We start from the raw sequence: 15,569 nt of genomic DNA, 5'->3' as shown, positions 1-15,569 counted from the left end.
CAGAACCTCAATAAGATCTTAATGACAGCATTGTATGCAGTACAAGGGGGTTCCACACTACAGGAAGGATACTGAGGCTAGAGAGCGGGTATAATGCAGATTCACCAGGATGCAAAGTAAGACTTCTAAAATCGGGTCTTTCTCGAGAAAGCAGCAGAATACAGGATATATGATAGAAGCGGCCCTCAGATACAAGATTAAATATAAGAGATTTAGAACAGAGAGCAGGAAGGGAATGTGGTTATGTTACAGGACTAGTAATCCAGAGGCCTGGACTGATGATCTGGTGGGGTGAGTTCAAATTCCACCACAGCAGCTGGGGAATTTAAATCCAGTTAATTAAATAAATCTGGAATAAAAAGCTAGTATCAGTAATGGTGAACATGTAACTACTGGATTGTCATTAAAAACCCAATTGGTTCATGAATGTCCTTTCGGGAAGGAAATCTGCCGCCCTTACCCGGTCTGGCCTATACGTGACTCCAGGCCCACAGCAATGTGGTTGACTCTTAACTTCCCTCTGAAATGGCCCAGTGAACCAATCAGTTAAGGGCAATTAGGGATGGGCAATAAATGCTGGGCCTTGCGCATTCATTCACGGGCTGTGTTAGTGATGTGGGTGCTGCTGGCACATTCCTTGAGTGAATAAAGAAAAAAAACCTTCTTTACACAGAGAGTTGTGAGGCTGCGGAGTTCACTACCAGGGTTAGTGATTGGACAGCAGGATGAAGCCAAATGTTTTGAAGGAATTATGGAAACAGGGCGAGTAACCCTTTGCTCACGTTGAGGGTAAACACCAACTGGAATAACCAGTTTACTTGTGATAAAACACTGATCATCAATCATACTGCTAATAATTTATTTTATCAAAACACTTACTGTAAAGGTGATACTGGAAGCGTGTTGAACTTTTGAACTTTAGGCTTAGCAGCAGCAGGTGGTGGTTTTGGCAAAACCGGAGCTACTTTTGGTAATAGTTCTGGTTTATAAAGTTTAGGCTTGGCCTGTTCAATTTGAGATGGAATTGGTGACAGCATAGGTTTGTTCGATGGCACTGGAGGGGGTCCCGCACTAGATCCTCTGGTCATCAGCACTGGAGGAGGGACATCACTGCATCTTTTGCTCATAGATCCTTGGGGAGATCCAGCACTAGATCCCTTGTTCAAAGGCACTGGAGGGGACCCAGCACTAGATCCTCTATTCATAGGTACTGGAGGAGGTGCAGCACTATATCCTTTGTTCAAAGGCACTGGAGGAAGGACAGCGCTATATCCTTTGTTCAAAGGCACTGGAGGGGACCCAGCACTAGATCCTCTATTCGTAGGTACTGGAGGGGGTGCAGCACTATATCCTTTGTTCAAAGGCACTGGAGGGGTTGCAGCACCAGATCCCTTGTTCACAGGCACTGGAGGGGACCAATCACTAGATCCTCTATTCATAGGTGCTGGAGGGGGTGCAGCACTATATCCTTTGTTCAAAGGCACTGGAGGGGGTGCAGCACTATATCCTTTGTTCACAGGCACTGGAGGGGACCAATCACTAGATCCTCTATTCATAGGTACTGGAGGAGGTGTAGCACTATATCCTTTGTTCATAGGTCCTTGGGGAGGGTCAGTGCTACATCCTCTATTCATAGGTACTGGAGGAGGTGCAGCACTATATCCTTTGCTCATAGGTCCTTGGGGAGGGTCAGTGCTACATCCTCTGGTCATCAGTACTGGAGGAGGTGCAGCACTATATCCTTTGCTCATAGGTCCTTGGGGAGGTCCAGCACTAGATCCCTTGTTCAAAGGCACTGGAGGAGGGACAGCGTTGAAAGTTGGCCTGTTCCCAGTCATCTGCTGAAGATGTTTATTTAATTCCCCGGCAAAGTTACTTCTGGTGTTGGCACCAGAGTCCGAGGTATCTGTAAGTCTCCTGTGTTGGTCCTTTGCACAAATGGTGGGTTTTAAATGTACAGGAGGGGCGATTGGCCAGCCTGGTGAAGCACTGGGAGATGGACATCTCAACTGTGCGCCACTTTCAGTTTTTGCATGGAAAGGGGAAGGCAAGCGGTTCTGTAGTGAACTTGGTAAATCCTCTTGTATAACACCCAACCCAAGTGATGAGCGTCTTTGATTGGGAGATGGCGGATGAGGTAGTGTTTTCATACTGCTCCTCCCTGGCAGGACTGGAGAAGAATTCAATGCAAGGTGACAATCTAAACAAGTGGGAAAGAGAAGAAGAAATATTTCACTTTTGCAACTAAGATGCCTACTGAGTTATTACGGAAGCAATTTGCAAATACACAAAAGAAAACGTTGACAATCCTTTTCACAGACTCCTGCAAATGAAGAAATTAACTGATTCAATACATTCTGCAACACTTCTGATTATTGGGAATATCTGTGCTCAAGGGACATGAATAATCCGTGTCACCAAGGGGCATCCTCACGTTATGATCGATGCAAAGTAAAGCTCCCGATAGATCAGTGGTGGACAATTATTTGGGCTGGAGGGCCATTTAGCGAGTTTTGGCGAGCTGTTGAGGGCCATACACCAATGTTCCCCCCTAAGGTACATGGCCGCAACCGATTGCAAGCCACTCACCAGCTCCTGCCACTGGAAGAGACACTCCGCATGTGCGGCTCCTAACTTAAAGGGACCTATCGCAAAAAAAACCTTACAGCGAAACACAGCATAAACATAAAACGTAAATTCAGATAATGGTCAGATACTATCTTAAATACAGCAGGCGTATGGGAGCACCTACACCTGCAAGTTCCCCTCCAAGTCACACACCATGGAAATATATTGTTCCTTCATCGTCGCTGGGTCCAAATCCTGGCACTCCCTCTCTAACAGCACTGTGGGAGCACCTTCACCACACGGACTGCAGTGGTTCAAGGCGGCGGCTCACCACCACCTTCTCGAGGGCAATTAGGGACGGGCACCAAATGCCGGTCTTGCCCGTGACGCCCACATCCCGGAACGAATAAAAAAAAATGTAGGGTAAAACAGTAAAATCTTCCATTACTAAATGAATGAAATGATTGATGGATCGATTAAATATTGTACTGAAAGTCTACATGGCTCGAGTCTGCGGGGCCTCTGGAGTGAGATGTGTTCTCTTTTTTAGTGCGCTGAGTATGGGAGCCTGAGGCTTCGCGAGGTCTGAACTACAGTCACGTTACCTGTGCTCCGGAATCCACGGCCGTCTTGAAGGCGGCGAGGAGAACTCCTCTGCTGGCGTACTCTGGGTACCAGGAGAGGGCAGAGGCAGCGCCGCTTTCTTTTTTGGGTAATAGAGTCATGGAGATGAGCAGCCATGACGCTCAAATCTCAAATGGATAGCGCATATTCGAGCACTCAGTGCATTCTGGGTACGGATGCCCACCTTTGGGGCCCAGAATCACGGAATGGAACCTTTTACGATCGAGCCGGGAGGCATCGCTTTTGCAAAATTGATAAATTGAATGAAGTCGTGTGTGTTCCCTGGCTGCAGCTTGGGTCCATCTTTGCCCGATGAGAAGGGAAAGTGGATAGACGAATGTGCAGCTCGAGCTCCAGCTCGTGTTCTATTTCTGTCCCGTCCAGCAGGCCGGATAGAATGACTTGGTGAGCCAGATGTGACCCACGCGCTGTATAGACTGTCCCAACATTGTGCCTTATAACAACCCTATTAGACTTTATCAGCTGAGTCGGCCAGTGGGGAGCGAGGAGCGAGAGTCCAGTTGGAGGAACTTGGCAGCGGAGAGGTCGGTCTGGAAGGTAAGTCGTGATTGGGAGATGGGCAATGGGCCCTTACAGCACGGTTTTTGGAGGTAGGAAAATACTTTGTGGGGTCGAAGTGCACCCACTGTTAGGGCCGAGGGGGGCTTAGATAGTGTGGGGGGGAGGGTTGAAGGATGGCAGCAGATGGCCAAGGAAGGTTTGTTCAGGGAGAGCTCCCTAGGGAGCTGCCATCCCATCTGATCCCCGGCAGTGAACCTCCGACCAGCTCCAATCACAGGTTTGGGCCATATCTTCATTCCTCACCCTCACACACGAGCCTTCCCCCCTTCATTCCTCCGGCGACGTTCGAGCCTCCCCCCGGCTGCTGGCCCCACTCAACGGTAAAGTCCCTGTCGAGCACATGGTGTGCACAATGGCTGTGGTCACTCTGACCTCTCCTCCTTCCACGAAGTGGACCTCCGACCATCCCAATGCCTGCCCTCAGCCAGGCTTTGGTTTTCTCTCAGCCTCACCGAAGAGCACTGCTCAGCGCTGAGCTTACGGCCCGCATCCTGCCGTTAGGCAACTAGGCCCATACAGCTGTGCCTGGTCTCCAGTCGTCTTGGACCCCCCTTGCCACTGGACCAAGACCTCGCTCTGCTAAGCCCGTGTGGTAGCCAGTGTGCAATGGCCACCACACGTTAAAAGAACTCACGCACAGGCATCTTCCACCTTTCAAAATGAAGTTCGGGACCTGGAACAAATTATACTTTATTACCCACATGTTAACAGTGACCGCACTTCAGAAATACCCAACATTTTAGAGAGCTTCAAATCGCATCTGTGAAATCTGAGCAAAAGCAGTTTGTAGAATTTCCCAGCATGCAATCTGCACATCAACAGCAGTCGAAGTGTAGATGGGTACACCTCCTTATCCCGCGAAGAGTTGAGAGTCTTTGAAAAGACTTTGCACGAAACTGGAGATTGAACTGAGGTTGTTTTTGGATATTAAGGCAATCAAGGGATATGGGGACAATGCGCGAAGGTGGAATTGAGGTAGAAGTTCAGCCATGATCTTATTGAATGGCGGAGCAGGCTCAAGGGGCCGAATGACCTACTTCCGCTCCTATTTCTTATGTTCTCATGAAAGCAACTCAAACTGCAGACCATTCTGACAAAGGGTCCACATTTCCAGATGTTGTTGGCCTTGGTGTGTATCTCTAAGGTTTTCTGGTTTTACATTGGGAGCGAAATTGCAGCCATCGGGAAAAGTCAGGAAGTCCTGCACTGTGGTCATTCAGGCTCATTCACCAACATGATCAGTGGGGGCACTTTACCCACTCCACCTTGGGTTAGTTAATGTTGCAATGATGTTGAGGAAAAGAGTGTTTGAAGACCAGGCCCTCAAATCTACCACCAAGCTCATGGTCTGCAGGGCTGTAGTAATACCCACCCTCCTGTCTGGATTTGAGGCATGGACGATGTACAGTAGACACCTCAAGTTGCTGGAGATATATCACCAACGATGTCTCTGCAAGATCCTGTAAATCCCCTGGGAGGACAGACGCACCAACATCAGTGTCCTTGACCAGGCTAACATCCCCAGTATTGAAGCACTGACCACACTCGATCAGCTTCGCTGGGCAGGCCACATAGTACGCAGGCCAGATACGAGGCTCCCTAAGCAAATGCTTTATGGGGAGCTCCTTCATGGTAAATGAGCCAAAGGAGGACAGCGGAAACGTTATAAGGACACCCTCAAAGCCTCCCTGGTAAAGTGCGACATCACCACTGACACCTGGGAGATCCTGGCCGCAGACCGCCCGAGGTGGAGAAAGTCCATCCGGGAGGGCGTTGAGCTCTGAGTCTCAACGCAAAGAGGCCAGGCGCAGGCAGCGGAAGGAACACGAGGCAAACCAGCCCCACCGACCCCTTCCCTCGACGAATGTCTGTCCCACCTGTAACAGGGTCTGTGGCCTCGTATCGGACTGTTCAGCCATCAAAGAACTCACTTTGGGAGTGGAAGCAAGTCTTCCTCGATTCCGAGGGACTGCCTATGATGATGATGATATTGAAATATAATAGTGTGTGTGGCATCAGTGATGAAATTATCTCCACACTGAGACTGTACAGATGTCCCTCGATGTTAATGGCCTTCCCTCTGCCTCATTAAACTAACATAAAAGGATATTCATAAAACGGGTTGAATGGTTCCTTACCTTCCGATTCTGAGGTTATATAGATTCCATCCGGTCTCAGGTATTCATCCTCTTCTTCATCATCATCTTCGGCATAGTCTGAAAGAGACAATTAAAGATTGTAAGAATGCACGAAAGAAAAGACAAAAGGGAGTAAGGATTCCTCTGGTCACCTTGTACCCGTGAAGACTTTTTCAGCTCAGTATTTTTTAGCGCTTGCAATATTGCTTGGGATAATCAACCGAGAATATAATCAAATCTATTTACAATGACTAAGAAAGCAATAAAGAAAGGAAAGATAGATTACGAAAGTAAACTTGCGCAAAACATAAAAACGGATAGTAAAAGCTTTTACCAATATATAAAATGGAAAAGAGTGACTAAAGTAAATCTTGGTCCCTTAGAAGATGAGAAGGGGTATTTAATGATGGGAAATGTGGAAATGGCTGAGAACTGAAACAATTATTTTGCTTCGGTCTTCACAGTGGAAGACACAAAACCATGCCAAAAATTGCTGGTCACGGGAATGTGGGAAGGGAGGACCTTGAGACAATCACTATCACTAGGGGGGTAGTGCTGGACAGGCTAATGGGACTCAAGGTAGGCAAGTCCCCTGGTCCTGATGAAATGCATCCCAGGGTATTAAAAGAGATGGCAGAAGTTATAGCAGATGCATTCGTTATAATCTACCAAAATTCTCTGGACTCTGGGGAGGTACCAGCGGATTGGAAAGCAGCTAATGTAACGCCTCTGTTTAAAAAAGGGGCAGACAAAAGGCAGGTAACTATAGGCCGGTTAGTTTAACATCTATAGTGGGGAAAATTCTGGAAGCTATCATTAAGGAAGAAATAGCAGGACATCTAGATCGGAATAGTGCAATCAAGCAGACACAATATGGATTCATGAAGGGGAAATCATGTTTAACTAATTTACTGGAATTATTTGAGGATATAACGAGCATGGTGGATAGAGGTGTACCGATGGATATGGTGTATTTAGATTTCCGAAAGGCATTCGATAAGGTGCCACACAAAAGGTTACTGCAGAAGATAAAGGTATGCGGAGTCAGAAGAAATGTATTAGCATGGATCGAGAATTGGCTAGCTAACAGAAAGCAGAGAGTCGGGATAAATGGGCCCTTTTCAGGTTGGAAATCGGAGGTTAGTGGTGTGCCACAGGGATTGGTGCTGGGACCACAACTGTTTACAATATACATAGATGACCTGGAAGAGGGGACAGAGTGTAGCGTAACAAAATTTGCAGATGACACAAAGATTAGTGGGAAAGCGGGTTGTGTAGAGGACACAGAGAGGCTGCAAAGAGATTTAGATAGGTTAAGTGAATGGGCTAAGATTTGGCAGATGGAATACAATGTCGGAAAATGTGAGGTCATCCACCTTGGGAAAAAAAAAACAGTAAAAGGGAATATTATTTGAATGGGGAGAAATTACAACATGCTGCGGTGCAGAGGGACCTGGGGGCCCTTGTGTATGAATCCCAAAAAGTTAGTTTGCAGGTGCAACAGGTAATCAGGAAGGCGAATGGAATGTTGGCCTTCATTGCGAGAGGGATGGAGTACAAAAGCAGGGAGGTCCTGCTGCAACTTTATAGGGTATTGGTGAGGCCGCACCTGGAGTACTGCGTGCAGTTTTGGTCACCTTTCTTAAGGAAGGTGATACTAGCTTTGGAGGGGGTACAGAGACGATTCACTAGGCTGATTCCGGAGATGAGGGGGTTACCTTAGGATGATAGATTGAGTAGACTGGATCTTTACTCGTTGGAGTTCAGAAGGATGAGGGGTGATCTTATAGAAACATTTAAAATAATGAAAGGGATAGACAAGATAGAGGCGGAGAGGTTGTTTCCACTGGTCGGGGAGACTAGAACTAGGGGGCACAGCCTCAAAGAACGGGGGAGCCAATTTAAAACCGAGTTGAGAAGGAATTTCTTCTCCCAGAGGGTTGTGAATCTGTGGAATTCTCTGCCCAAGGAAGCAGTTGAGGCTAGCTCATTGAATGTATTCAAATCACAGATAGATAGATTTTTAACCAATAAGGGAATTAAGGGTTATGGGGAGCGGGCGGGTAAGTGGAGCTGAGTCCACGGCCAGATCAGCCATGATCTTGTTGAATGGCGGAGCAGGCTCGAGGGGCTAGATGGCCTACTCCTGTTCCTAATTCTTATGTTCTTATGTTCTTATGTTCAATCTGCTGTGTGCAGTGACGAAAGGAATCTCATCCCCCTTCCACTGAGTGCATCAACACGATTATTCCCACCGTATGCTCCAGCAACAACTTATATTTATATAGCGCCTTTAACATAGTAAAACATTCCAAGGTGCTTCACAGAAGCGTTATCAAATAAAATTTGACACTGAGCCACATAAGGAGATATTAGGCCTGATGACCAAAAGCTGGGTCAAAGAGGTAGGTTTTAAGGAGCGTCTTAAAGGAGGAAAGAGACGTAGAGAGGCGGAGAGGTTTAGAGAGGGAGTTCCAGAGTTTGGGGGGGGAGGGGTGCAGGGGGCAAGGCAACAGAAGGCACGGCCACCAATGGTTGAGTGATTATAATCAGGGATGCTCAAGAGGGCAGAATTTGAGGAGTGCAGAGATCTCGGGGGTATTGGGACTGGAGGAGATTACAGAGGTAGGGAGGGGCGAGGCCATGGAGGGATTTGAAAACAAGGGTGAGAATTTTAAAAGCGAGGCGTTGTTTAACCGGGACCCAATGTAGGTCAGCGAGCACAGGGGGTGATGGATGAGCAGGACTTGGTGCGAGCTAGGACACGTGCAGCTGAGTTTTGGGTCACCTCTAGTTTACGTAGGGAAGCCGGCCCGAGTGTGTTGGACTTGTTGGCTCCACGCAAGCAGGAAAGGAGTTGCTGTGTTCCTCAGCACTTGTACATCTATATTAGCACAGGCTCAATTCAATTATTGGAAGTTCTGGACTAACTAATTAATGGAGATAGTGGGAGAGAGTGCGCGTGTATAAGGAACTGCATGAGAATGAGTGAAGAGACATTTCTGCCTCCCATATCTCCTTAGCTCCCAGATCCCTGGCTCCCTCCATCCCCTCGCAGACCTGTGGCCCAAGGTTCAGCTCTCTCAACCCTCCAGAGGTCGATAGATTTTTGAATATTAAGTTAATTAAGGGATATGGGGAACAGTGCAGGAAAGTGGAGTTGAGGTCGAAGATCAGCCATGATCTTATTGAATGGTGGAGCAGGCTCGAGGGGCCGAATGGCCGACTCCTGCCCCTAATTCTTATGGTCTCCGTCCAGTGAGGGATTTATGATTAATTAGTCACAATGGTGAGTGAACGTTCTCTATAAACATACTGGATGTGGTCAGTCTTTGAAGGTGACGCTCAGCTGTTCCTGTGGATTAACTTTCTGCACAATGCTACTTTGGATCAGGGTGGAAATAGAGAAAGACACTGAGCCCATCTGAGGGCCACAGGAGATGATCAGCATTCTGTCAGCAGATGCATGACAAAGTGCGTCACTATTGGCACTGACCTTGCGGAGTTTGATTCATACACTTTTTTTTTTGTTCATCGTATGTGGATGTTGCCGGCAAGGCCGGAATTTATTGCACGGCCCTAATTGCCCTCGAGAAGGTGGTGGTGAGCTGCCTTCTTGAATACAACCGAGTGGCTTACTGGGGCATTTCAGAGGGGCAGTTAAGAGTCAGCCACATTGCTGTGGGTCTGGAGTCAGGCATAGGCCAGAGCGGGTAAGGGCAGCAGATTTCCTTCCCTAAAAGGACATTAGTGAACCAGTTGGGATTTTACGACGATCCGTAACATGTAGTTTCCTGGTCGCCATTACTGATGTTGGCTTTTTATTCCAGATTCATGGGGATTTGAACTCACGTCCCCAGATCATTGGTCCAGGCTCTGGATTACTAGCTATGCTACCGTACCCAGCTTGGCAGCACGAGGGTCGCATGTCATTGGTGCTGACACCACCCTAGCGAGGTGAAAGCCCATGTCATTACCCAGAACGCAGCATTCCCGTAACTATAGCAGGAAAGCAAAACGCGAACCACATACCTCCACATTCCGATTCTACCGACATGTATTTTATCTGCACTGGGCGTTCTATTGAACCATAAAATTTCTCTGTATCAGAGCAGTCGCTGAAAGGAAGAACATATAAAAGGGTTTTGCTAAACTCCATAAGAACATAAGAAATAGGAACAGGAGTTGGCCATTCAGCCCCTCGAACCTGCTCCGCCATTCAATACGATCATGGCTGATCTGATCATGGACTCAGCTCCATTTCCCTACCCGCTCCCCATAACTCTTTACTCCCTTATTGCTCAAAAATCTGTCTAGCTTTGTCTTAAATATATTCACTGACCCAGCCTCCACAGCTCTCTGTGGCAGAGAATTCCACAGATTTACAACCCTCAGAAGAAATTTCTCCTCATCTCAGTTTTAAATGGGCAGCCCCTTATTCCGAGACTACGTCCCCTAGTTTTAGTTTCCCCTATGAGTGGAAATATCCTCTCTGCATCCACCTTGTCGAGCCCCCTCATTACCTCCAGGTCACAGGCCCTACATCTGGATCTAGTCTGCCACAGCACCACTGGAGCTACCTCATCCCCTGTACCCCTTACTGTCAGCGACTCGTGGCCCCATTTCGATGAAGGATATGCATCTGAAACTTCAGCCTGTCTTTTATTTGAAGTTTTAGTTGTTGATAGACCTGTATTAGCTGGAGGTATTCTACCGTCAGTCAGGAAAAAAGCAATCAGCAGCTTTGATAATGAGCGAGTAACTAGAATCGGAACACTTTGCTACTTTTACATCGTTCGTTAATAGAAACATAGAAACATAGAAACATAGAAACATAGAAAATAGGTGCAGGAGTAGGCCATTCGGCCCTTCTAGCCTGCACCGCCATTCAATGAGTTCATGGCTGAACATTCAACTTCAGTACCCCATATTCCTGCTTTCTCGCCATACCCCTTGATCCCCCTAGTAGTAAGGACCTCATCTAACTCCTTTTTGAATATATTTAGTGAATTGGCCTCAACAACTTTCTGTGGTAGAGAATTCCACAGGTTCACCACTCTCTGGGTGAAGAAGTTCCTCCGCATCTCGGTCCTAAATGGCTTACCCCTTATCCTTAGACTGTGACCTCTGGTTCTGGACTTCCCCAACATTGGGAACATTCTTCCTGCATCTAACCTGTCTAACCCCGTCAGAATTTTAAATGTTTCTATGAGGTCCCCTCTCATTCTTCTGAACTCCAGTGAATACAAGCCCAGTTGATCCAGTCTTTCTTGATAGGTCAGTCCCGCCATCCCGGGAATCAGTCTGGTGAACCTTCGCTGCACTCCCTCAATAGCAAGAATGTCCTTCCTCAGGTTAGGAGACCAAAACTGTACACAATACTCCAGGTGTGGCCTCACCAATGTCCTGTACAACTGTAGCAACACCTCCCTGCCCCTGTACTCAAATCCCCTTGCTATGAAGGCCAACATGCCATTTGCTTTCTTAACCGCCTGCTGCACCTGCATGCCAACCTTCAATGACTGATGTACCATGACACCCAGGTCTCTTTGCACCTCCCCTTTTCCTAATCTGTCACCATTCAGATAATAGTCTGTCTCTCTGTTTTTACCACCAAAGTGGATAACCTCACATTTATCCACATTATACTTCATCTGCCATGCATTTGCCCACTCACCTAACCTATCCAAGTCGCTCTGCAGCCTCACAGCATCCTCCTCGCAGCTCACACTGCCACCCAACTTAGTGTCATCCGCAAATTTGGAGATACTACATTTAATCCCCTCATCTAAATCATTAATGTACAGTGTAAACAGCTGGGGCCCCAGCACAGAACCTTGCGGTACCCCACTAGTCACTGCCTGCCATTCTGAAAAGTACCCATTTACTCCTACTCTTTGCTTCCTGTCTGACAACCAGTTCTCAATCCATGTCAGTACACTACCCCCAATCCCATGTGCTCTAACTTTGCACATCAATCTCTTGTGTGGGACCTTGTCGAACGCCTTCTGAAAGTCCAAATATACCACATCAACTGGTTCTCCCTTATCCACTCTACTGGAAACATCTTCAAAAAATTCCAGAAGATTTGTCAAGCATGATTTCCCTTTCACAAATCCATGCTGACTTGGACCTATCATGTCACCTCTTTCCAAATGCACTGCTATGACATCCTTAATAATTGATTCCATCATTTTACCCACTACCGATGTCAGGCTGACCGGTCTATAATTCCCTGTTTTCTCTCTCCCTCCTTTTTTAAAAAGTGGGGTTACATTGGCTACCCTCCACTCTATAGGAACTGATCCAGAGTCAATGGAATGTTGGAAAATGACTGTCAACGCATCCACTATTTCCAAGGCCACCTCCTTAAGTACTCTGGGATGCAGTCCATCAGGCCCTGGGGATTTATCGGCCTTCAATCCCATCAATTTCCCCAACACAATTTCCCGGCTAATAAGGATTTCCCTCAGTTCCTCCTCCTTACTAGACCCCCCGACCCCTTTTATAACCGGAAGGTTGTTCGTGTCCTCCTTCGTGAATACCGAACCAAAGTACTTGTTCAATTGGTCCGCCATTTCTTTGTTCCCCGTTATGACTTCCCCTGATTCTGACTGCAGGGGACCTACGTTTGTCTTTACTAACCTTTTTCTCTTTACATATCAATAGAAACTTTTGCAATCCGTCTTAATGTTCCCTGCAAGCTTCTTCTCATACTCCATTTTCCCTGCCCTAATCAAACCCTTTGTCCTCCTCTGCTGAGTTCTAAATTTCTCCCAGTCCCCAGGTTCGCTGCTATTTCTGGCCAATTTGTATGCCACTTCCTTGGCTTTAATACTATCCCTGATTTCCCTTGATAGCCACGGTTGAGCCACCTTCCCTTTTTTATTTCTATGCCAGACAGGAATGTACAATTGTTGTAGTTCATCCATGCGGTCTCTAAATGTCTGCCATTGCCCATCCACAGTCAACCCCTTAAGTATCATTCGCCAATCCATCCCAGCCAATTCACGCCTCATACCTTCAAAGTTAGCCTTCTTTAAGTTCTGGACCATGGTCTCTGAATTAACTGTTTCATTCTCCATCCCAATGCAGAATTCCACCATATTATGGTCACTCTTCCCCAAGGGGCCTCGCACAACGAGATTGCTAATTAATCCTCTCTCATTACATAACACCCAGTCTAAGATGGCCTCCCCCCTAGTTGGTTCCTCGACATATTGGTCTAAAAAACCATCCCTTATGCACTCCAGAAAATCCTCCTCCACCGTATTGCTTCAACTCTTGTTTATTTCATATAATAACGCAGGACAGAAGGCCATTCGGCCCATCGTGCCTGTGCCGGCTCTTTGAAAGAGCATTCCGATTAGTCCCGCTCCCCTCTGCTCTTGCCCAACAGCCAGCAGATTCCTGCTTTCGAAGTATTTATGGGCTGAATTTTTGCCACCATTCTGTACTATTTTCTTTGGAGCAGACTAAAATCTGCAAGTTTCACCAAAGTTTCTGCACCACTCTAAAGTAGATACGTCCGATATTTTTAGTTCCCGATTATTTTACGTCACTGCTAGGTGCACCATTTCTGGCCATTTAGGCGAGTTTGGCCAAGTATGCGTTTTTTCTAAAACGGCGCACTGCACCCTTCTGAAAAACCTTCTCTACACTTTCGGAAATCGTCGCAGAGAAGACGCCATTGTTTCAGCAGAGCTGAAGACACGGCACCGGTGGGAGGGGGGGGGGGGGGGAGGGCTGGGGAGGGGGGCTTTCGGCCCGGGATAGGTACGGGGTCCTTTTGGCCCGGGATAGGTACGGGGCCCTATCGGCCTGGGACAGGTGTGGGCCGGTGCAGGGTCCTTTCGGCCCGGGATAGGTACGGGGTCCTTTTGGCCCGGGATAGGTACGGGGCCCTTTCGGCCCGGGATAGGTGTGGGATGGTGCAGGGTCCTTTCGGCCCGGGACAGGTGTGGGCCGGTGCAGGGTCCTTTCGGCCCGGGATAGGTACGGGGTCCTTTTGGCCCGGGATAGGTACGGGGCCCTTTCGGCCCGGGACAGGTGTGGGCCGGTGCAGGGTCCTTTCGGCCCGGGACAGGTGTGGACCGGTGCAGGGTCCTTTCGGCCTGGGATAGGTACGGGGTCCTTTTGGCCCGGAATAGGTACGGGGCCCTTTCGGCCCGGGACAGGTGTGGACCGGTGCAGGGTTCTTTCGGCCCGGGATAGGTACGGGGTCCTTTTGGCCCGGGATAGGTACGGGGCCCTTTCGGCCTGGGACAGATGTGGGCCGGTGCAGGGTCCTTTCGGCCCGGGATAGGTGTGGGCCGGTGCAGGGTGCTTTTGGTATGAGACTGTAGTGATGAAAAAAATCTATAAATGCTAAAATAAAGGAATTTCATATTGTTTCATTTATTGAGATTTCAGTCCGTTGTCCCAAGTCTCACTGGGTGATCTATTTTACAAAGGAGAAATGTTTTATTTGTGCCTCGGCCCTTCAGTGTGCCCCTCGTAACCCTGGCAACTTCAGTTTTGCAGCACAGACTTTAAGCTCCACCCACAGAGTTCAAGGACAATCTGCACCACTCCAAAATGAAAGGTTATGCCGGCGAAACTTGCAACTTTTTTTTTGCCGCAGTCGGGCCACTAAATAAAAACTCGGCAAAAAAAGTCCATGTGGACTTTTGGGCCCATAACTCCTTTTTGAAAATTATTAAATCTACTTCTACCAGGCCGTAGATTCCAGATCACAACAGCTCACTGCATAGGCCCGACATCCTTCCTAAGGTGTGGTTCCCAGAATTGGACACAATACTCTAGCTCGGGCCGAACCAATGATTTATAAAAGGTTCTCTCTGTTCCTTCATTAAAATTGTACTATTTAATTTATACCACCTCTCCTCATTTTTCTTTCAAAGATGCATCACTTCACACTGATCTGCACCTGCCTTGTGTCCGTCTATGTCCTTCTGAAATCTGCAACTACCCTCCTCACTGTTTACTGCAAGCTTTGTGCAATCTACCAAAATTGCCTGGAGTCCGAAGAGGTCCCAACGGATTGCAAAATTGCAAATGTAACGCCCCTATTTAAAAAAGGAGGGAGACAGAAAGCAGGACGCTATAAACCTAGTTAGCCTAACGTCTGTCGTTGGGAAAATGCTGGAATCCATTATTAAGGAAGCAGTAGCAGGACATTTAGAAAATCATAATGCAGTCAAACAGAGTCAGCATGGGAAATCACGTTTGACAAATTTGCTGGAGTTCTTTGAGGATGTAATGAGCAGGGTGGATAAAGGGGAACCAGTGGATGTGGTGTATTTAGATTTCTAGAAGGCATTCGATAAGGTGCCACATAGAAGGTTACTACACAAGATAAGAGCTCATGGGGTTGGGTTAGCATGGATTTTATTGAATGGCGGAGCAGGCTCGAGGGCCCAAATGGCCCACTCTTCCTCCTTTCTTATGTTCTTTCTGGACTGACTGTGAGATCAGCACACAATGAGTTTAAAGTTAAGCTTTCTGATGGAGCGTGAGTGTAAATTGGGTAAGGGGAATTTTGAGCAAAGATATCTTCACAGAAAAGTAAAAATAGTAGAATGTGTGAGAGTCAGTCAGCCATATCTGTAATGGTCTGGAATGTGGCAGTTAGGTCACGTGTGTTTATAGCATTAT

At 47.5% G+C, this 15,569-nt stretch overlaps 1 protein-coding gene across 4 annotated transcripts in view; it reads right to left on the bottom strand.

Moving 5' to 3' along the window:
* Positions 1–15,569, bottom strand: part of sh3bp2 (SH3-domain binding protein 2) — a 169,525-nt gene that overhangs the window by 27,576 nt on the left and 126,380 nt on the right. For all 4 annotated transcript variants that reach the window (XM_070877713.1, XM_070877721.1, XM_070877734.1 and 1 more), the window contains exons 6-8: positions 9,945–10,030; positions 5,913–5,990; positions 880–2,200 (exon numbers count right to left, since the gene is read on the bottom strand). In XM_070877713.1, coding sequence (XP_070733814.1) covers positions 880–2,200; positions 5,913–5,990; positions 9,945–10,030 — 1,485 coding nt within the window. The remainder of the gene's footprint in view (positions 1–879; positions 2,201–5,912; positions 5,991–9,944; positions 10,031–15,569) is intronic.

This window comes from Pristiophorus japonicus, chromosome 1 (assembly GCF_044704955.1).
Source record: "Pristiophorus japonicus isolate sPriJap1 chromosome 1, sPriJap1.hap1, whole genome shotgun sequence".
In the NCBI taxonomy this organism is placed as follows: domain Eukaryota; kingdom Metazoa; phylum Chordata; class Chondrichthyes; family Pristiophoridae; genus Pristiophorus; species Pristiophorus japonicus.
This window is presented reverse-complemented; position numbering and strand designations above follow the sequence as displayed.